The following is a 23,523-nucleotide window of genomic DNA, read 5'->3' as shown; positions in this document are numbered from 1 at the left end:
AAAGACGGAAAGGAAGAGCACAAGCCAGCAAACATCAACAGGCTAAATTAACCGACTATATACCTGGGCCAGTTATATACACATAGTCACTTTTTATCCCCATCCTTTCCCCAGCTGTCCCTGTAACTTTGGGCAGTTTTCAATTTATGTTTTGATGTTAATCTTTCTATAGCTCCATTTTGAAAAAAGTTGGGACACTTTGTGTAATGTTAATAAAAACAGAATGATTTATAAATCCTTTTTGACCCCCTTTCAATTGAATACAGTACAAAGACCACATATTTAATGTTTAAACTGATAAAGTTTATTGGTTTATTTGTAGTAAAACACTCTCTGAATTTGATGCCTGCAACACGTTAGATTCCAGACGCTGGCTTTGAACTTTCCGTCATAACAATCTGGATGGTCCTTTTCCTCTTTTGCCCCAAGGACATGATGTCCATGATTTCCAAAAACAACCTGAAACTTTTCCTCTTGGTGTCAGTCCATCTCAGATGAGCTCGGGCCCAGAGAAGTTGGCGGTGTCTCTGGATGTTGTTGATATATGGCTTTCACTTTGCATGGTGGAATCTTAACTTGCACTTGTAGATGCAGCAACGAACTTTGTTCACTGACTGTGGTTTTCCAAAGGGTTCCCAATCCCATGTAGTATTATCATCTAAATGATCATGTCTGTTTTTAATGCAGGGCGGCTTGAGGGGGTCAAAGGTCATGGCCGTTCAGTGTTGGTTTTCAGCCTTGCCCCTAATATGCAGAGATTTTTGGGATTTTCTGAATCATTTGATTGTAGATGGCGAAATCCCAAAATTTCTTGCAAATGTGTGTTGAGAAATGTTCTCAAACTGTTGGACTTTTTGCCCACCCAGTTTTCTACTAGTTTTTGATATATTATTATGAGAATATTTATGTTTTTTGTAGGTTTACATTTGTGTTATGAAAAGGTATGCAGTCTGGATTTACACATCCTCTGTTGTATTCATGCATTAATGGTATGTCATTATCTAAGGAAATGTAATACTTATATTAAAGGAGCTATATTTAAGAAATCTAAAGCAAACAGTCGTAAAATCATCCCAATATGTCACAGAGACTAAGGAATAATGTTCATTCATAACAACATACTGATCTCACCGACAACAATAGTACAGCCAGAATATTCGCATTTAAAAAACATTTTTACAGTCCGCAAATCATGTTTATGTTTTGAATTTGTGTTTTGGCCTGTTGCGCCACCCACCGCCGTCTACCAGTCACGCAGTCAGTAGAGTCTGAGCATCAGTTACAGTTACGACTGAGCTACAGCAGGACGACAAGCAGCATTAGCAGTGTCCCGGTACATAGCATTAGCAGCCAGCTCCTCCTCAACTGTATCCCGGCAGCAGCGTTAGCAGTGTCCCGGTGCATAGCATTAGCAGCCAGCTCCTCCTCAACTGTATCCCGGCAGCAGCGTCAGCAGTGTCCCGGTACATAACATTAGCAGCCAGCTCCTCCTCAACTGTATCCCGGCAGCAGCGTTAGCAGTGTCCCGGTACATAGCATTAGCAGCCAGCTCCTCCTCAACTGTATCCCGGCAGCAGCATTAGCAGTGTCCCAGTACATAGCATTAGCAGTCTCCTCAGCTGTATTCCTGCAGCAGCGTTAGCAGTGTCCCAGTACATAGCATTAGCAGCCGGCTCCTCCTCTGCTGTATCCCAGCAGCAGCGTTAGCAGCAGAGAAGCTGGACTTGCTTGAATGGTCTGCTGGAAAACCGCAGATCAAGAACGCGGCAATGCAGCCCTGCCACGGCAGCCGTCCATGGGCAAACAAATCAGTCTCCAGCATGCCGCTGTCCAGCAACCTTGAATCTGTAGAGGAGGGGGGGCGGACACGACTCGCGGCAGTAATTTGAATTTGAGTACAGTAACCGTTTTGGCCACATTCTTACATACAGCGCCTTTAACATAAATTCTGTAAAGTGGAATTACAGTGGCTGTTGCCTTTATTGTTGATGTTTTGTAGTGCACCTGTTTGATTTTTTTTTGCTAATCAGCAGGTGATTATTTGAAAGGCACACCTGATGGTGATTAAGCACAGAGCAACTCTGATGAAGCAACATACAAATATGTACTTCGCTCCTTTCTTTGTTTTTAATGTAAGCTGTCAATAAATTAAGAGTCACTCTGAGTATCCTGGTGTGGGCTGGAACTTTAATTTCCTTTTTGGTTCATGCGGTTTATTTTGCACTGCCTTGCACCCAGGAGAGAGGCATGGCTGTGCACGGGGTATCTACAATATGATTGATTTCTGATTCACTTTCACTGAAGTAAGTCTCCTAAAATTATTGTTATGAAGTTGATAGTATAATTTTCATTTCAACTCATTATCCATTTTTTTTAACTTGATCTCAAAATAAGTGCTTGGACTGGACAGCATATGTGAGATTGATTCCTCGACATCATTAAAAACATCTACACAAGCTGGTTTGTTTAAGGCCAAAGATAAGCAGCATTTTTTGGGGTAAGTAATAATTTATCTGTATACAATGATATCTGTATTCATATTATATATTAAGACATCTGAAGTTGATATATGGATGCTGATAGATATCTACTATATGGGCAGCATACCAGTTGTTGTATTAGGTTTAGTTTATTATACTTGGAGTAATTTTGGAAAGTCATGATTGTGCTATCATCATCTATTAGGTCATATATGAATAAAATGTCTTTATTTAACCTTTTAGCATTAAACCATAGTATTTGTTATAAGATACTGTGTAGTCTGTCTGGGGCAGAGGGGGATACTAATACCGCGTCTTCCCAACAACACATTCAAGGAAATGACTAATTTCTTAAGCTGGTTAGTGTCAGTAACTTTAAGCTGCACATAAGGAAAAAGCACTTTTTTCAAATATGGGGTAGAAGCTTCTGAATATTCTTGATGTTGATTAGGGCATAATTTTAGCATGAAAGATTTTAAAGAATTATTTAATCCTTTTAGGTTTCAGAGTTTTACGCCTCACTCTTCAAGTTTATTATGTAAGTATGCTCTTTTGATTTTATCTGGTTGATTATTCCATATAAATTGTTCATTAAAAAAAATCTTCTGAAGGAATGAACATTAATATCTGATACTGTGTGTATGTATATGATGTAATCTCTGGAGTTTACTTTCAAAGTGTATTTGGGTTCAGTTTTGTGGGATACATATTCATTGTATACTGACTGGTCCATTTGTCCATGTGAGAGATAAATTAGTGGGTAGATTAAAATGTTTACTTTTCAGTGATGCTGCACACCTGATTATGCTTTTATCATAATTTGGCTTCAGTCCTGGTGTCTTTGAAAATTACTCCAAGTCTTCAGTTCAGACGATAAATGCACATCTGGTGTTATTGTGAAATTTGTATCATCAGTGACAATATTTATTCTATATTAGTAATTTCATAAATAAATGTCCCTTAATGTCACTGTTATTTTGTACTTTTTGACCTAAAATATCTTTAGCTAAATTAAATAAGTTAAATAAGACAGCCTGGTTTCAGAACTCTTTGAAAATATACTGTTTCTGAAAATTCATTATTATTTATTATTGTACATCTTTGAGTTTTTATATGATGTTTTTTTTGTCCAAATCATTCTTGACAAATCAAAATTGAAATAATGCAATAATGTTCTCCTGCTCCATTAAAGACTTCTGTAATGTCTTACAATACTTCATACTCTTCTCTTCCATGAATCCTGTTTGGTCTGAATGAATGATGCTGTAGGTGATACCTTTTAATATAACTGGATTTTTCTATTACAGCACTGTGAAGTGAGTGGCCTCAATTTTTGAGATTTATTGGGTCTTAATACTGTCCATTGTGTTCCTGTTTTAAAATAACAGAAATCAGCCTCTCTCTGTCATGAAGTCTGCCTTCGTCTGTTACTGGATTTTGACCTGTTTCCTGTTCATGACCTCTTTCCTTTCATACCTGCCTTGTGTGTGTTTGTCTGCTTTTGGTCCTCCTCACTTCATTGCTGGAATTCACCAGACGTGAATTTCTTGTTCAGTTTTCTCTATAATTGCACTACTAAAACATGCCAACGTGGGAACTTTAATGTAGCAGTAAAGGGTCTGGTATTCCATGCAGGCCTGGGCTTTTAAGGGTGTTAGTGGCAATTAAAGCTCTTCCTCTGTGATCAGTCCTTCACATAAACATTTTATTTTAGATGAAGTTTCTACATAAAGGGTCTGTGGTGGTTTTTAAAAGCAGAACTGGAGGATTTGGAAGGAAAGTATTTTACAAAAATATGAATGTTTCTCTCTGATATTATCTTTGGGCTCTTTGAAAACAGTATTAATTATGAGTTCTGTGATTTTTTGTTTTGATTAAAAAAAAAAGAGTTTGGCTTGATTTTTCTTTATTTTCTAGTTCTCCTTCCTCATGCTATAGGGAGTATAATGTTTATATTCATATTATATTTGTATTATATTATATTTGTGAGCCACGAGCCTAGACAATTAATCAGTTAGTTGTGTTTACTTCTTTCTCCTTGAACTATACAATAACCTCTGGCAACAGTGTCAGTATCATTTTAGATTCTGATCACTTCTGTTTTTTGTTCTGTTTTTTTTTTTTACAATAAACATTTAATTACGTTTTTGGAGGCCATGGGAATACCAACAAACAAAAAGCAAGAAGTAAATTATAATATATACATGTGTAACTTAACACAGAGTATTAAGACATACACTACGAAAAACACAATATACATGTACATGTACAAAAAAAAACAAGTAACAAGTGGACGTAAAGTGAGAGTACAAAATAAAGAAAAAAAAATGGAGGCTGTGTTATAAGCACTGCCAAATACGCAAAAGCTTGGTGTATATTAGAGTATGAACATGGAAGAGAGCTACGTCATAGACATTTTAAGGGCCATTAATGTAATCAAGAAATCCTTCCCATTTCAAATAATACTATGCTGCCCAGCAGAGAGAAGGATACCCCTTCTTATGCCACCACCCAGCAGGTTGTACCACTCAGTGATTGATGGTGCATGAGCTGATTTCCATTGTTGAATGAGCAGTCTCCTCCCCAACATAACAGTGGTCTGGACTCAGAATAGATAGACTAAATTGTATCTTTTAAGGCTGATGGGTCCCCCAACAGAGATAGACGGATGTAAAAGGCGACTGCCTGAACAATAATTCTCTGGATCGAATCATGAGCTGATGTCCAAAAGTCACGTTCTTTAGGACAATCCCATAGGATGTGATTAATGTTCCTTCGTCAGGGCAATTCCACTACCAAGGGTCACCTTTAATCTTAGCCCTATACAGTCTAGAAGGGGTCCAATACATTCTGTTGATAATCTTGAATTGAATTAACCTTTTGTGAATATCACAAGACACGCAGAATGTTAGTCCTCTCACTTCCTGTGAATGAAGTTCTGAGATCTGTTTCCCACGCGATTTTCAGGGAGCTGGTAGTGCTACATTTCTGTAATAGCATAGAGTGATAAAGTGAGGCTTCATGATCCTGACCATAGCTCGAGATAATAAAAGAGGGGGTCTCTACATTTTGGGGGGCTTAAAAGTTGATTGCCAATCTTGTTGTTTGTGCAACTTAAATTCGGCCTGCAATTCATTGAAAGATTTGAGGTCCTGCTCTCTGTAAAGGTCCCCAAGTACTGCAATACCCCTCTGCATCCAGTCCCTACTGGTCACAGTTTTAAAGCTCATCTTAATTCAATGACCAAAACTGCATTTTCATTTAATTAATACAGTGAAGCCGAGGCCTCTACTGAAGCTTGTTCATGTTTCTGTTTCCAGTCATCCTGATTATAGTAACACTGTATACTCCTGCCTGCCTTAGGGGGTGATCACACAGAAATGAGACGCAGAAACACAGACGCTTCAAAGATGCTTGAAACGCTGGAAGCGCTTATTCAATGCGCGCTAGACAAAAAAAAACAGCAAGGAGCGCCTGTGGAGCAGGGGTGCGTGCTCAACACACACACACACACACACACACCTCCTGTCATCTCCCCTTGAATCTAGTGTTTCCCTCAAAGACAGTAGAGACAGTAGCTTACATGAAACTAGTACTGAGGTGTGCGTGTGTTGTATAATTCTTCAAAATCAAATATTATCAGGATAAATTTCTCATCTTCGGATTGCATTGTGTTGTCTGTCGCTTCTAAGTGCCGTAAAACTGCTGTGACTGACCAAACTGCTGTAACTGACACAACAAAACAGGAAGGAGGATTTGATTTGATTGGTGCTACTGGCTTCTGACACTCAAAAAGTTGAAAATATTTTAACTTTTCAGCGTCTACGCACATCTAAAAACACCCGTCTAAAAAGACGCTTGAACGCCGGTCAGACACGCCGTATCATAGGAAAACAATTGTTTTACTGGCGTCGCGCTTCTAGCGTTTCATCTCAGTGTGATTGCCCCCTTAAGCATCCACTACAAAACTACAGATCATTCAGAATGCTGCTGCCAGCACTTTAACAAAACTTAAATAAGAGAGCATGTAACTCTTGTTTTATGAAACTTACCCTGGCTACCTGTATCTTTTACAATTGACTCTGAAGTCCTTCCACTAGTTTTAAAGCACTTAACAGCCTTGCCCTCTCTTATATCATAGACTCCCTATGGTTTTATGATCCTCAGTGAACTCTGAGATTTTCCACAGCTGCTCTTTCAACTGTTCCCAAAAACTTTTGGGGATGCTTCTTTGAGCTACTACACCCCAAAAATATGAAACACTCTGTCTTTAAATATTAGACTTGCTGTCTCGGTGGACAGTTTTAAATGATATCTCAAAATGTATTTTTTAATATAGCCTATAACTAGCAGCTATATATTTTTAATATTTTATGAATTTCTCTAATTTTCATTAAATGAGTGTGGTATGGTTGTATGGTTTTATTTCTGCTGCTGAATTGTTAAGTTTTCTGTGCTGCATTCTGTGCAGACTGAAGGGTTTACTGTTCCTACATGTCACTGATAATCCTCTCCTGTCTATTTTATTGTCTAAAACAGAATTAAAGTCACACTCTATGTTTCATTTTTTATGTTGTGCCATGCATTTGTGGAGGTTATTTAAAAAATATATATTTCCACTTTCATGTGACTTTAAGGTTTGACAGAACCACAAAGGCTGAAACATCACAGACCACACAGCAATTAACTTATTCATATGATTATTTTTCATGTCATGGTTTCATTTTGAATTTTCCTGCCTGAATGAATGAAATGAAGCTACATCTTTCCATGTATTCACCCAGCCTTAGGAGATGTGTTCCAGCTCTTCAATATGTGATCTACTCTTGGCATTTCTCTTGAATTTCACTACATGTATTGATTGTGAGCCTTTACTGTATGGGTCCAGTGCAGTCCTCTTTATATGTCAATCCACATCAAATATTTAATTGCACAGCTGAAAGATTTTATGCCAAACAGACAACGAGTGTGTGCTCAGCAGAGTTGGGTAAGGGTTACGTTAAAAGTAATCAAAGTACTTTACTGCGTTACTTTTTTAAAAAGCTACTTGTCTTTTTTAAAAAAGTAACCAGTTACTTTACTGCGTTACTCCCTGAGAAAAGTAACTCAAGCACTTTTAAAGTACTTTTGAGTATTCTACATTTCCTATTGGGCAATGGACCACAGGGCGCTAAGCCTACATTTTTTTGTCTCCAAAATTAAAGTTATGGACCACTTGCCCTTCACTGAGATCCAATTCTCCCATCACAGCCGTCACTTTGACCAGTAGAAACACAGAACAATCTGCTGCCGTAGACAACTGTATGACAACAACACCCCAGCGTTTTTAATATTTCCTCTAGGGATGTTACCACACAGAGTAAAAGGGGGAAATGATGGTGTGAAACAGCAGAGGCACTTTGTCAACCCGCTGAGTTAACGTTACTGTCATTAGCATCAAGCTAGCAAACAATGGTACATCCTCACGGTCGGACATAAAGTAATAACATTAACAAATAGCGGCGGGGCTTTTACTCACCACAACTGCAGAGGCTCCCAGCTTCATTTGAAACAAACTACATTATAGACGGTCCGTTATTTATTAATCCCTCTGTGTGTTTATATATTTACTTTTTATACACTCCTGTTGTCTTTATAAAGTTAACACATTGCGCCGTCATTTCAAACTCAACACTTCCTGATTTTCCTTCAAATTAAAAGCCTTGGCTGAGAGAATCCCTCCATTTTCTAAATAGGCTTTTATTGTGAAACATTTGTAGGAACTTGGTTGTAGAGGATTCAGTAGCTTGAATGTTTGCGTACGGTGCTTCAAATGTAGCTCCTGCCATCTGCTGACGCTTTTAGGTGACTACAACAACATGTCGGCTGGCACATGAACAGACACAGTGACTCAAATAACATTAATAGTTAAAGTAATAAAAATAGGACAAGAATAACCCGATGACATCACACACGCCGTGAAAGACGACCGGGGATAACTGGTGAGTACCATCGTGTAACTTAGTGTGTCATGTCTGTCGGCCAAGTCACAGCACGATTTTATGACTCCACAATCGTGTAATGTGACATAGTGACTTTCAGAATGGGCAGAAAAGTCGTGTAGTGTGTACCAGGCATAATGCAAGTGCTGAGTCTGACCTGTCTGTCAACGAGTCCTCCTCCACCTTTTTTTAGACTCCACCGTAGACAACGGCAGCATTTCTTCTACCACATAGCTAACGTTAGCCACAAGCTTCACGGCTTCTTTCAGACTGATAGGTTTAACATTATCTCTGTTATTAGAACCAAAAGACAGTTGTTGCTGTTTCGGAGCTGAAGGACCAGCGTTCTAAAAGTACTGAAGACTTGTCTGAAAATGTACTCAAGTATTTGATTACTCAAACAGCAAACTAACGCGTTAGGTAACTCGTTACTGCAAAAAGTAATCAAAGTAACTTTAACGCGTTATATCCAACTCTGGTGCTCAGATATAACACGTGTCGCACCTATTGACCACATACAGCAATACTAAGGATCGCAGTGTATGCCAAGGATAAATAAACTTTCCATGTTCTTCATTTTTAAGTCAAACTGAAATTATGGAACCAATCACTTTCCTATTACTGAAAGGAAGAAAAAACATCTGGAGATATATCACACATCTCATTCTGTTACCTACACTGTACATTTCTCTTAGTAGACAAATGACAAGAGTCTCTGCAACAACAGATCATCTAGTAACACAACTAACAGCCTCAAGCCACCGCCAAAGTCATGACAGGTTCACATTTTTTCAACATCTAATGTTGAGTCAACACAAATTACCTACCAGCAGCATCCACAATGCCTGAATGCTGGAGGCAGAGCAGAAATACCTTAATGCGGCTCATATGTGATTGTTACACGCTGCTGGCTCCAAAGCAAACTTACACTTTACTAAAGTCAAGAGAAAAAGCACTTAATTCTAACTCGACATACAAAACCATTCAATCTTTTCCACAATCTTTACCTAGGCTCCACTTCGTTGTCCCAATATAAGTTTTCTCACTCCAGTGATAGAAACTATTGCACAAACTAAACTCCAGTTTTCAAAACGTCCCATCAGAAACCAATGCAAGCATAAAGGTAGCATCATGTTGTTATAGTCTACAACATCTATCAACACTGACCTGACCCAGCAGCTCGGGCAGCCCCAGCACTTGTCCTATGAACACTCCCAAGCAGATGAGGATGGAGTTGAACTGGCCAATGGAGCCTCGGATATGTTTTGGTGTAATTTCTCCCAGGTACATGGGGAGGGCGCTGAGAGCTATACCTGTCAAAAAAACCAAAAACATATTCAAATCTTGCTATGAAAAGGACAAAAGACAAATGCATGTTATAGTTATATAGATATAACACGTGTTGCATCTCTGACCACACCCAGCAATACTAAGCATTGCAGTATCCTTTAAGTGTTGAGAAAACTCTCCTTAAGCTAAATAAACACTTAAAAAAATATCTTGGATGGTGGGAAACTTCTTCCACCACTGCTATGAATGGGTAGAGCAGTGATACCAGGAGAAAGTATCCCTCCAGTGTCTGGATTCTTTCTGAATCTGTATCTGAATCTGTATTGTTTTTCTGCAGAAATGCACAAACAAAGCCACGATTGGACATGTGCATTCAGAGGGGATCGTCAGACCTGTAATCAGAGTCCTACTGACAGATCACAGATCATCAGTGCATTCAGGTTTGTCAAGCATGGCACGCTTGATATCTGCCAATCCCCATTGATGTTTCTTTCTCCTTGGGGTGGGGTCACACCACAAGTCTGATTTTTCATCTATTAAATGAAGCAAAGCTGTTCTCATTTGAAGCTGTAGATGAAATGTGAGCTTTTTTCTATTTTGGATTATTAAAAGCTGAAAGTGAATTTACTTTTGTGGTTAAGATGGTTAAAGCTCAGGTAAGCAGTTTATCTTTGGCTTCCCTTAGCAAAAATCCCATCATAACTTTTGAGCATATTGTAATTTAAGTGGTCTGAGAGAACATTAGACTTCTGCACCTCCTCTTGGCTCTGGTTTTAGGATTTAGAAAATCTAGCTTGTAACGAGAGACTTTGGCCAATCACAGGTCATTTCAGAGCGTTCCTATTGGCTGTTCTACAAAGGAAAATGCGTGTGCATATCCCTTCATATGATAAAATCCTGATTCAGTGGCAGAGAATCCTGCAGAGAAAGTTGCTATTCCAGCACTGGCAACTACTTCCTCCACTGCAAAGCAACCAAAAAAGGAAGACGGACTTATCAAAAAGAGAGTCAAGCTTCAAGCTCTCATTTATTTAGCTAACATTAGCCTTGAATCACAGTGTTTACTCCACCTCACTCCCCGCCGCAACAGGCCACCTCTTTGGAGGAGAGGCAGCAGCTCTGGAGACGGACCCCCAGTCAGCAGCCACAGCAACTTGAATCCAGCCAGTGTAAACCCCAGCTTTGGCAGACTGCACAGACCCGACTCTCTGCAAGGTCAGCACGCTTTCTGCTGCTGTCACACAGGTTAGACCTTGCAACTTGCTGGCCACCAGCCTGCTTTGACACCCGGCACTCGGGGGTTTGCAATGGCCAAAATCATGCCGCTATAGCCACCAACCTAAGGTCTGTCTCCAGAGCTGCTGCCTGGTCTGGTCTCCACAGGGGGAAGCAGTCCACAGCTGCAGGGAGCGAGGCAAAGAGACTGTGGAGTGGGTAGCTTAATAGCTCTGTGATAAGCCCAGAGGGAGAGAGTGGGGCAAGGAGGTGTTGAGCAAATGCGCTGGAGGCAACGGAACAATGAAATGGGATTAAATAAATCAATGTATGGGAAACACTGGGTTACTGGATAAAGCATGTGCAGCAAGCATGTGCAGGTCGTCTGGTGAGAGGGGCTTAGGGCAGAGAGGGGAAAGCTGCAGGAGGCGGGTGTATATCGAAAGTTTTTTTCTTCTTCTTTTTGTCTTTTCCAGATTTCTGCCTTCCCTAGCTTTAACCTACTATATTTAACTATATATTTAAGTTTTAGGAACTGTGTGACATTCATCGGAGCACAAGTACTTTTTTTCTTTGTCCCTCGTGTAGCACTTCGCTCTTGTACACTGTCCAATAAGTAAAGAGTATAAAAACATACTTCTCCAGTCTGGTAAATAAAAAACTTACCTGAGTCCACCCCGATTATGAGTCGGCCAATGATGAGCATCTCAAAAGATTTGGCCCTTTCACCCAGGGTCAGCAGCAGAGCAGCTATTACAGCAAAGCCGTTATTCAGTAGCAGGGTTCCCTTTCTAAAATCAAGAAGACAATATGGTTGTTACCAGACAGAAACATTACATATCGGCATAGGCAGTGGTGGACTCAGGCTGTCTGAGGTTTGAGGGCCATCACTGAGGGCACTTTATCAGATTTTATCTACCAACACCCCCCAACGCCCTAGTCCACAAGTGGGCAAAGGTTCTTGTTATCTCTGTACAAATATTAATTTCAGTTCAATTTGTCAAAATGAACGAATGAAGACAAAAACAAATAACAACAAAATAGGGATCAGAAAACACTAGTGGGTAACATAATATTTTAAAATAAGTAAAATGCAAGAGTGGAAAGAAGTATCCCAGGCACAGATTAAATATTCGTAAGCACTTTCTTATTTTGGAGAGTTTTAAGAATGACATTTCAACAATGTGCAGAGGTAAGAATGTTTTATAGAGCCTTTAGAAAAAAAAATAATTAAGAGTGGCATTCATGGCTTATAGAGGATGAAGAAAGGAGTTGAAATACACTATTCTTCAGGGCCAGCAAAGCAGAAAAATCAATGTGTATTCTTCAAAGGAGGCTCATCATGATCAGTGAAGCTTCAGCTGGCTTTATGTCTGAGGAGAACCGATTAATGCATGATCAGTTCACAGTTATTGCCATATATCCTGAAAAACTGAAAGGTGTTTTATGTCTTAGCAATTGAGAGAATACTAACAAACTAGTCCATATCCACTGAGTACAGCATACCATACCATGACTTAGTCATACCAAAAATTAGAAGAAAAAAAATTTTCAGCCACAGGGGGAGCCACAGTGATCGGTTGCATTTTAGCCATTTTTAAGCATTTTTCTGTTGTTATAGCGCCACCCAGTTGCCAATTAGAGTTAAATTTTTCCAGTCTACCAAGTTTAGTAAAAATCAATATGACGGTTAGGCCTAGATAAGAAATTAGCTCTCTAGCGCCCCCATTTTGTTTGATGGGGTCAATAATGGAGGGGTCCCCTCAGATTATGTGTGGTCATATGCCTACAAAGTTGCGTGGTGATCGGTGAAACCCTTGAGATGTTATACACAAGGCTTGAAGCAAGAAAAAATCCTGTGCCTGAAATTTTTTTAGAGGGCCTTCTGTGCTAGCGGGGTCCGAGGGCATGGCCCCCTGGAAGAAAATTTTGAACATTTGACGTCTAAATGAATTAATCTGGTGCACTTTGAGAGTATCAATCAAGCATCACATCAAGGAGCTAGAATAACAATTTCAATGTTCATAATGAAATATGAACAGTTCACCAAAAAAGGAGGAAGGAAGACAACAAGAACGCATTAAAATGTACTTTTTACATCAGTTGAAGCTTGAACTCACGACCTCTGACGCCAAGGAGCATCTTCTATCTGACTGAACTAATTTGCAAGTGACAACTCATTGGTGGCTTCACAAATTATCTCACTTATCTCTACCACACCGCCTCTTTCTCTTTCTGTATGTGTGAATTGCAACCCCCAACCTGTAGCCATTTCTCTCTCTCTCTCTCTCTCTCTCTCTCTGTTTTCATCTCTCTCGTGTCTAGACCAAACTGAACAAATATTTATAGACAGACAAGCAACATCATAATTAAACAGGCTTTTATTTTTTAAATTTATTTTATTTTGAAAATTGGCCGGATTCTCTCGTCTTTTCTGTGTCCGACTTCCTGTTTGGTATGATCCACTCTATCCAGCTTGACAGAGGCGCTCACGGCTCGTGTGAAAAATAGACCAGATGCCGAACTGAAGCGCTGCAGTGCGCGAGCCTCCGCAGGCGCTCCGCTCTGCTCACCGGCCTGTCTGGACAGTCAGATAGGTTAACATGGACGCCAACTGAAAACTGCCTCCGCTGCTGGGTGCTGCGCTTCGGTTCTGCGTCCGGTGTGTTCGTGGCGTGACTGAATGAGAGACTGTGAAAACTTAAGGCCCGCCCTACTCTGCCTCTGATTGGCTAGAAGTCCTTGTTTACCTTGAGTAATGTGATACACCATTGGTAGTTGGAACTATCACTTTGCTTTGCTTTAAAACGACAGGTTAAATCACTGTTGCTACGGCAAGATGATAAAATATTCACGAGAAAAAAATATTCCTGCACCAGAATATCCCTGCGCCGGAAATCCGGCACCGTGCCGGAGAACTTCAAGCCCTGTATACACTTTTATGTGTTGAGCCACGCCCTCCGCAATATTCATTGCCTTATAGAAGCTCAGTTTTAGTAAGTTTTCCAACTTTTGCCAAGAGGGAACTTTAGATATTGGTCCCTAGATTATATTCACCGAGTTTCATGCAGATCGGTCAAACTTCCTAGGAAGAGATCGATTTTAAGTGTTTTTCAAAAAATTCAAAATGGCGGAAAATCTGTATAACCAGAAGTTATGGGTTCTGAAATTTGTTCCTCATGAGGAGAGGCATCTCTGTGCAAAGTTTCATGTCTCTACGACATACGGGGCATGAGATATGCCCATTCAAAGTTTGCAATTTCAATTGGTTGCTATAGCGCCCCCCTTTGGCCAACTGATGTAATATTGCTTCATTCACATCCTCCCATTACCCTCTACCGCTGTGCCAAATTTCACATGGATTGACCAAGACAGTGAGGAGAAAAACGTGGAACAGAGACACACACCAACAGACAGAGTTTTCGTCATTATATAGTAAGATGTGGACCCTCAGGTCATAAGTATTATGCCAAATAAGTCATGATGAGGGTGCAATTCTCATTCTCAGCACACTATTCATGTCTGCTATTCAGGATGAACTAAGACGCAGCCGATGATCCTTCAGAAGACCTGAAGGCCTCTTCTTCTGTTCACTAGACTCGAAAAAATGGTGCACTCAGGCGGCCTACAATACCAAGCATGACCATGGTCAATCACTTACCTTAACTCTGTAGTTATTTTAACCTAAACTGTTTTCTTTCCCTGACTCTACGACACTTGAGTACCTAAACCTTAAAAGGAATTTTCAAACATTTCGTCATTTCTTTGTGGGGCTGCTGCAGTTAAGAGTGTTACTTAAAGAAGTATTTTACTGCTGAAAAGATTTTTTCATAAAACTGGGCTGTCTGTGCTGTAGAAAGACACCAATACTTCTGAAATTGGTGCTGTATGACCAGAGAAAACAGAAAAAAAGGATCCTTCTGCTCAAGAGGTAGAAAACTTACAACCACCAGAATGCATTGTACTGCTAGTGGGTGACATAATGTCAGCTCGTCCAATTTGCCACAAGAAATTATATAGTGGACGGCTGTTAAACTACAAATTACATTTAAACAGTAAGCTAAAAACATTTGAGGCAATAAATAGGCAACGCAGTAATAGGCCTTGGTTCATATTTATCAACACTGCTTAGTATTAGATTCTGATCTCAAAATTTTCAGCCTCCATTTATACAATACAGGAAACAGCAAGGTGCCCACTTCCTGTCCACAAATTCTCACATTACAGCCAAACAGTGCACTTAAATATGTTTCTGAAGATATTTTACGCTTCACAGTGCTTCCTTCCACAAGAAACAAAAACATAGGAAGACTCTCGCAGGGAGTGTCTTGGCACAGGCCGCAACACGGCTGTTGTTTTGAATGCTGAAGACTGACATGTTTGTACAGCAGCACCATCAAGAAAACTTCCATTCAGCATGTGTTTGGTTGCAGAACATGTTGAAGAAGAGCGCCAACATCTGGGTCAATGGCAACAGAATCCCTTCAGCAAAACAACTTTGTGGCCTCCTGCAACAAAGACTGGGCAGGACAGGACTGTGTTGCCATTGTTCCGCTGAGTAACATGGGACAGGAGGACTAGTTCCACCTCCAGGATGATGTTTTGTGGTGGCAAATGGCATCTGTATGAGACCACAGCTCACAGTTTTTCCTGACTGGGAGCTGTGAGTTAGAGACTGTCAGAGAGAGGGGAAAGAAGGTACACAGGGTATGGAGGGTAATAAAAGAAAGTGAGAACTGAAAGCCTGGCAATGAAGGATGAAGAGCACACAGCAGTATTGTCTCCTAAGCTCTAAAAGAGGCAGCACTGTAGTTTCAGCCAGGCAATGAAAAATGTATGTGTGTTCTATACTGGGATGACGCTTAAGCTTGCCATGTGTTTGCACTGAGCCAGGAAGGGCAAAAGGGAAAAAGTGCAGTGTTTCCTCTAGATTACTTTCACAGCTAGTTGTAAAATCCATTTAACAAGTCAAGGCAAGCCGAGTTTTTCCTCACCACATGGGCTGATTTGGCCACTGGACCTCTATTTGCTGAATCTTATTATAGAGTGAGAACAGAAAGAAGTCATGGATTGATTACTACACACATATATATGAAGGTGAATAAACTATTATAAAGATGTGAAAATTACTTTCAGATGATTAGAAAGCACATATCAAAAACCTTGTCTCCAAGCTGAAGGTTAAATTGGGCTTCTCCCTTCAGGCAAGGAGACACTAGATATCCGCAACTTTTTACCACTGCTGGATTATGGTGATCTGCTTTTCATGAATGCCCCTGACCGGTGTCTAAAGAAGTTAGTTGGGGAAATCGCGTACACCGCTGTACTCTGTATTCCACTGTTAAATGTCTGTCTTTGTATGTCAACAGGCATACATACACATACAACCATAGCATTGGTTGGTTTTTATATATAAATCTGTTCTTGGCCTGGTTCCCTCTTATCTATCTACATACATGTGCAGAGACCAAAATCAATATGGCCTTTGCTCTCCTAATATTCTTCAAATGCCGGTTCTGAGGGTGAGAACAGAACTCGGCAAAAAAAGCTTTTAAATATGCTGCTCCTTCGTCTTGGAATAATCTTCAGAAAGATCTGAAACTGGCAGAGCTGACCACTGTGGGGGAGTTAAAGCCGATTTTAAAGGATCGAGAAATTCGCTCTTTTAGACTGTTCCTAAATCATTTTAGAAATTGTACTCAAATCAAATTTATTCTTGTCCTGACCTTGTATCTCGTGTTAATTGCATACAGTGGTTTTAATCACTTGTTGTGTATGACAGTTGTGTATGTCTGTTTGTCCATGTTGTAACTTGTAACAATGCTTTATGCTGCCCTCCTATCCAACTTTAATGGAAAGAAAAGTGTTCACACTTGTCTGTGAATATATCTCAGCGCTCTTTATTTCTCAACACTGCATTAAATGCAGTACTTTTGTCCATGTTGGGATCCTGTAGAACAGTGACTCAATTTTTCCAAACAGACGACATGTTAGAAGTCAGGTTCTTTAGGCCGACATATTTTGTTATGATCCTCTTAACTGAATCTGTGCAAGAGCAGGTTACCATGGCAACCTGCCGCAGCTAAAGTGAGTAAGATTCATGATATCAGAAAGTCTGGCGTTACCCAAATTTGTCTGGCTAATCTGCTAATCCAATTCTAGGATTCAGGTCCCAGGCTGATGCAATTGTGTTGCATGAATAAGACTCGATTATAAATATAAGTGACTTAACTCACCTTCCCAGTGCTTTGATGATTATGGAGACAGACAGTGCTCCAAGAAGGCCTCCAATGGCAAATATGGACACTGTGACAGACCAGAGGAGGGTGGCTTTCTCTGCTGTAAGAGGCTCCCCATATCTCTCATTCCATGTCTTATTGTAGAAAGCCTTTATGTACTGCAATACAGGAGAGACATGGGAGAAAGACACCTTTTAAATTCACCGTTCATTTAAAAGGTAAATGATACAGTTCACACAAAGCGTAGTTTTCACTGTGACGACTCCAAACATGAGTCTACAAGCTGCCATTGTGAAATACAGAATGTATGTATTAAATATTTCATACAGGTATTAACTTGCCTATTAAATATGTCTGTTTAAATGTATTAATGTGCCGGTGGTACACTGCCTACAGTTATCCCCCTGCCTGTGAAAGTAGCATGTAATAGCAGGAGATTAACACTGAATTAAGACATAATCAACTCACGTCACAGACTGTGTACTTTAATGCACACACACAAAGTTTCTAAGTGGTAACCCTGAAGAGCAAACTAAGCGACTGCATTAAATGAATAGGTTGAAGTCCTGCTATATAATAAGTAAATGAATGGCACCTCAAAACACTGAAGCTTTGACTAAGGTGTCCTTTTCATGGATGAATCACTCATCAACACATATTTTTCTTTAATCTTGTTTTACACCTGAGACACATGGTATGTTTTTTTTGCTGGCATTTAATGGCTATAAAATGAACTGTGAATGAATATATAACCACCAGACATAATTCAAACAGTATCCTTGTAAAACTGGCGGTAAAAGGACACAGTGCAGAGTGCATTTTTCCTCTTAGCTCCTAACAGTGCTAAAAAGCAGAAGTGGCACTGGTAACAGTCATTCCCATTGTCTGCTATGACTCAGAGGTGGTGTGGCTGTCCTTGCAAGTGTCAGCAGAACAACTGTGAGCGCCTAGCTTGTTTAGCATTGGACTAAAAATGTACTGGAGATAAAAAGGACAGCCAGCTTTAATCAGCCTCCTCCCTGTTTTCACTGCAGTTCAGGCAGCCAGCTCATATGGAACAGATTAATTATTACCAAGGATCTGACTCTGTTGCTCCCTGCAAACATGCACATGCTCAGTCAGTCATGAGTTCAGCCAAATTACTCTCTAATTCCCTGTGTTCAAGCAACCACTGTGAACATATATAATTAGATGAAAAGCATAAATCAAAATGGCAATTTAGGTTTTTTTTCATTACTTTCAAAACTTAACTGTATGTCACCGTGACATGAATTTGCCATACCACTTTAAAATCAAAGTCACAGCACAGAAAGTAAAGATGTGCATTGCATTTCAATGTTGTCCAGCAGGGGACAGCACAGACATGCCTGCACTGCTTTAGTGCACTAGTTTACACTGAGGAGGAGCAAGACAACTTAGCTGGTCAAAATGAAAAATAATCAGCTGTCTGATCACATCTTGGGGTGGGGTCATGGGCAAACATTATCTGTGCTGACATGTGCTGCCCTCAGCTGGACAACACTGAAATGCAATACAGCGCCTCACTTTGTTTAGTGTGTTGTGAATTCATTCATTAAAGACAAAAGTCTGACTAATCATGCTTTTAACATTTGTTTTAATGGAGGCATTTTAAATCTTCAATCTTTTTTAAACCATGTCTTATTTATGCATTTTAGGTGCATTTTATGGTGCTTCCTGTTGTCCTGTGTTTGAGTCAAAGCATTTAGGTCAACAGTACAAAGAGCGAACAGGCTGTGTAACGTGAGCACTGTTTGTCCCAAAGCAAATGTTTTCTACGGCTACTGACTGTCAGCTGATTTAGTCACACTTTAGATTTTATTATTTTAAATCTGTGGATCTATTGCCTTTTAAAATTATCTTTCCTTGGAACCTATATGTCGCTTATGCTGGCGAGAGATGTGAGTGACCCATGACCAAATTATCATTGTTTATAACTAAAATGTCTGCCCTGTGGTCGTAATCCTCTGCAAACCTGTAAAGTTTCTCTTACAGCTTACATCCACGTCTGTGAAAACATGGATGCTTCACACACATTGTAGACCCGACAGCAAAGAAGATCTACATAATCAGCACAGTTTGGAGGTGGACACCCAAGATTAGAGTCACCAATCTGGTATCTGACCAAAGGTCTCCCCTTCTGTTCCTGAGTTAAGACTTTGAGTAATGGTCAGAGAAGTATTTTTGCAGAACAATATGATGTCACAGTGAAACTGACCTTTGACTTTTTGGATATAAAACATCATCACTTCATCATTTTATCCTATTGGACATTTGGGTGAAATCTTGTCAGAATTAGCGCATTGATTCTTGAGGTATGGCCACTGTGAGGTCACAGTAACCTTTGACATTTGGCCACCAAAATCCAATCAATTCATCATTGAGTCCAAGTGGACAGTTGCTGCAGAGGCGGTCCTGGCTAGTTTTACGCCCTGAGCGAACCATCCCTCAGCTGCACAGTGAGGATAGAGACATAAACCAGACAATGCTGCTGCTGATGGGCAGTCAACCTGCATGGATTGTTCATATGAGTCAGGGTCAGTCTGTTTGTCACTGTTAGAGGAGACTCTTCTTTCCCTCTCTGTCTCTCTCTATAATACAAAACTAATAATAACAGTACTTTCAGTGGCATTGTTGGTGTCCCCCTTGAGAATTGTTCTTAAGAAATGTGTATGTTCATCGCCCAACAGATGAAGTATCTGCCCTTGATCCTTCCACTGCTGTCACAACAGTGTCCCTGTATGGAGTCTTTGTCAGGTATATGTGGAAAAGAGAAGTAGAAACCCAGTTAAAGCAAAGAAATCTGGCTTTGGTATATCAAGTTTCTCTAATCCCCTACCACGACTACGGAAATTCGATTTATAACATTTTTTTTTTTATTTATTTTTTTTTTTTTAGTAACTAACTGCATGAAGCCAACAGTACCCCAGTGTATGGTTTGCAAACCTGGAGGCAAGATTTCCATCACCTTTCCACGTACTTGTTCAGAATGAAGCAAGTATTTGCTTTTCCTACAGGAGGCCAGAAAATATGCCTCCCCTCTTAAATGAGTAGAAGTCTGCCATCTGATCACATATTTGAACTCTGAGATGGTTAGAGTTTATTAGAATTTCATGGCCTGTTTTTTAACACTCCTTTTAATATTCCTTTGCCACTTGCTGCAGCATTTTACAATTGGCTCACTGATGGAGGTGTTAATTAAACTTTTTGGCTTGGATAGTTTCTGCTTAGTGCTCCTGCGTGTTATGCTATTTTTATTGCACCAAACTTTAGCATTTTTGAGAACTTGTATATTCTATACTTAAAGCTGAGGACGGGTTGAGAGCACACAGACAGTTGGCAAGCATACAGTAAAAAAGTGAAGCTGCCAGTTAACTTATTTTGTATGAGTTTTGTAAAGACAGCGGGAGAAATGGTGGAAAGGAGCAAGTGCTTTCTTAGTGATCAGCTGGTGCTCCTGGTGAGCAGAAGCTATAAAGAGAATAAAGTATAAGCAGCAGCTCATCATATGAACTGGAGAATTAGCTGCACTGGCAGAGGCAGCATTTCTAGGACTTTGACAGCAGCTGCTGAATCAATGAGAAATGACTTTGCTAATTCACTGGCTGTTGATTGAGTTGTGCAGATAGGGATTTGTGCATTTTTGTTAGGCAAAGGGAAAAAACTTAGCTCATCGTTTTGATTATTTGAAGGTTGCAGTACATGATGAACATTTACCAGCTGAGATGAGAGAAGGTGTTGATGGAATATAAGAGCTTTTTCAAACCTTGTGGTTTAATGCTGGAACAACTGAATTATATCAATACACTGATGGAACATAGGTCAAACTAGTATAACGGCAAAACAGGACAAGGACAGGGGCTCCATTTCCAGGTAGCGATTGATCTTCAGCGTTCAAAACATTTTCTAAGAGTGTTTCTCCATGAGTTTTTCCAGAGCAGCACTTCAGAGCGAGTGGATGCAGATAGCTTTATGTGCTTCTCAAAGGTGTCTGCATGTGATGCTGAAGATGATGCTGGATACACTACAAAGTAACTTTGCTCAGTTAATAGTCTGTAATCCTTGCTATTTTTTAGAAATACATACATTATAAAGCAGAAGTTCTGTGAATGGCACAAAGAAATAGTTTCAGCATGAGAACAAAGGTTAATGTGCAGTAAACCGTCCACAGCTTTCAGCTTGCTGCCCTTTATAATTCATGTTGCTGGGTGTAAGTCAGATTAATGAAGTAAACTTTGATTGATATGCTGCTCAAGGCAAACACAACAGCGGTGGATTATATAAATTTTATGAATAGGAACATCGGGTCTTATACAGAACTGTTCCATAAAGGCAGCACACTCTGACTCCCAACTTATCAAAATACAGATGCTTGGTTGGTGGCTGTATGCTTCAAACTATCACGCTAAATTTCGCCCCCGGTGGCAGAAGCTTATTACAAAGATTGCAAAGCCACTAAGTAAACTATGTTAACACTGATAGTCTGATTTTACTGTGGCCACTACCCTGTGCAACCCACATTATTTTCATAATGATATATTTATGAAAAGATGCTATCTGGTGCCTCTTTAAGTATGGTGAATTTCCGACACAAAGTTTTTATGTTGAAGTGCTGTTTACAGTGAGTGACAAACAGACAGCTACTTGACAGAGACAGCAAACTAGCCTAAAGACATGGCCAAACGCAAGTATGACGCTGAATGTATTAAACTGTGTGGACCTTAAACTAATGAAGGAAGGTTTGAACGATGGATTTTAAGATCGTCTTAAATGAGGCCTAGGTTTTGACAATTAGGCCAAGAGTGAACTGAGATAATAAGTGAAGCTACAGTGAAGCTCTCAGTGTGAGAGTCAGCTCTTTTGGTGCAAATACAACCAGACAGTTTCTGTAATGAATCCTAAGCCTCCTGTTAAAGGTTAAGACTTATGAATATGCAGAGCTAAAGTCTTTAGTAAAAGCTCGACACACTCAGAATTAGTGTTTAACGCAATGGCTTTGTAGAGCTTTGGCTGCCCATAAGAAGGTTTTAACTTGGAAATGAAGAGGTTATCTGGGAGGTCGATTATGTATTAAACCACCTTGGTGCTGCTACACCAGGTGCTGCTGAACAAACTATTATTGTCCCCGTTCAGAAATCATAAAAGGCCAGGGCCAAAAGAAAAAAGATGCTTTCATGCTGTGTTCACACTGCAAGCGGCAAAGCAACAGCGTAGACAGGTACATTATCTCTGAGTTGCTGTTAAAGTCTGTCAAAGTGCTCATTAACGTAGTTATGCTGTCATGGGTTTGTTTGTGTCTGCTATTTGCAACAAGGACCCCGACTGAACACCATCTAAAGTTTGTTTTTGGCCAAAAAAATCTATGCTTTTGATCAAGGTCTGAGCCCCATTTTAACATCACATCTCGCTGCCACCTTGAATCCCTGTATACACTGAAATACACAGAAAGCTAGCACAGTGTCAGCTAAATAAGCTACATTAAACAGCACCACAGCTAGAAACAAAATCATATGATTGAGCGCTGAAAAAAGTTGAGGCCAGCTCAGCTTTTAGTGGTGCGTCTTGCCCATCAGCAACAGTGTCGGCCATCAGATTGTAGCTTCATGTCCTGTCCATTAAAAATGACTTACCCAGGGGGTGAACATGGCAGCCTTTATGAACCTGTTGTGCAGGTGGTGATGGTTTAACGGAAGAGAGCAGATAATGAGAATTACAGTAATTTAAAAATGTATGATACTCTACTTCTGCCCTGTAAATAGTGTGTAGCACAGCATTGCTGAACTGATCCTGGAGATCAGACAATCACCAATTAGACTCTCAGGTCGGAGCTGCCAGGCGTCCGCTCTCTCCCTTTCATCCTCCAAATGCTCACTGAATTCACCAATCACAGCTACCCCTGTGATGTGTGGCTCACTCAACTCATAAATACAGCCTCTAATTAAAAGAAGAACCCCGCTGTTCTGTGATCGAATTGTTCTCCCAAAGTCCCATGGAAGGAATGCCAAAGGTTTTTTTAATACCCTTGTGTCACTGTGTCTAAGTCAGCACATTAAAACAGCAGGTTTCTAACAAGTCATAAGCTTTTTATGTAATTCTTTCTCTGTATGTACAGTGGGTGTTACCTGAGGGCACACAACAAATACAGTGTAGTGCGATGAATCATTAACTTGTATGATAGTACAGTGTGAGAATGTTTTCACGCATAACCTCGTGCTTTCCAATTAGAAGTTTAGAGGCTTTAAGAGGCATTAAAGTTTGCCAAATGAGGTTATAAAATGTTGAGCCATCCCGGGGGAGTGG

At 40.1% G+C, this 23,523-nt stretch overlaps 1 protein-coding gene across 5 annotated transcripts in view; it reads right to left on the bottom strand.

The window, feature by feature from the left end:
- The window catches only part of slc2a9l2 (solute carrier family 2 member 9, like 2), a 171,297-nt gene that overhangs the window by 123,415 nt on the left and 24,359 nt on the right, over positions 1–23,523 (bottom strand). For all 5 annotated transcript variants that reach the window (XM_049574593.1, XM_049574598.1, XM_049574607.1 and 2 more), the window contains 3 exons: positions 17,203–17,363; positions 11,633–11,757; positions 9,629–9,774 (listed from right to left, as the gene is read on the bottom strand). In XM_049574593.1, coding sequence (XP_049430550.1) covers positions 9,629–9,774; positions 11,633–11,757; positions 17,203–17,363 — 432 coding nt within the window. The remainder of the gene's footprint in view (positions 1–9,628; positions 9,775–11,632; positions 11,758–17,202; positions 17,364–23,523) is intronic.

Source organism: Epinephelus fuscoguttatus, linkage group LG1 (assembly GCF_011397635.1).
Source record: "Epinephelus fuscoguttatus linkage group LG1, E.fuscoguttatus.final_Chr_v1".
In the NCBI taxonomy this organism is placed as follows: Eukaryota; Metazoa; Chordata; class Actinopteri; order Perciformes; family Serranidae; genus Epinephelus; species Epinephelus fuscoguttatus.
This window is presented reverse-complemented; position numbering and strand designations above follow the sequence as displayed.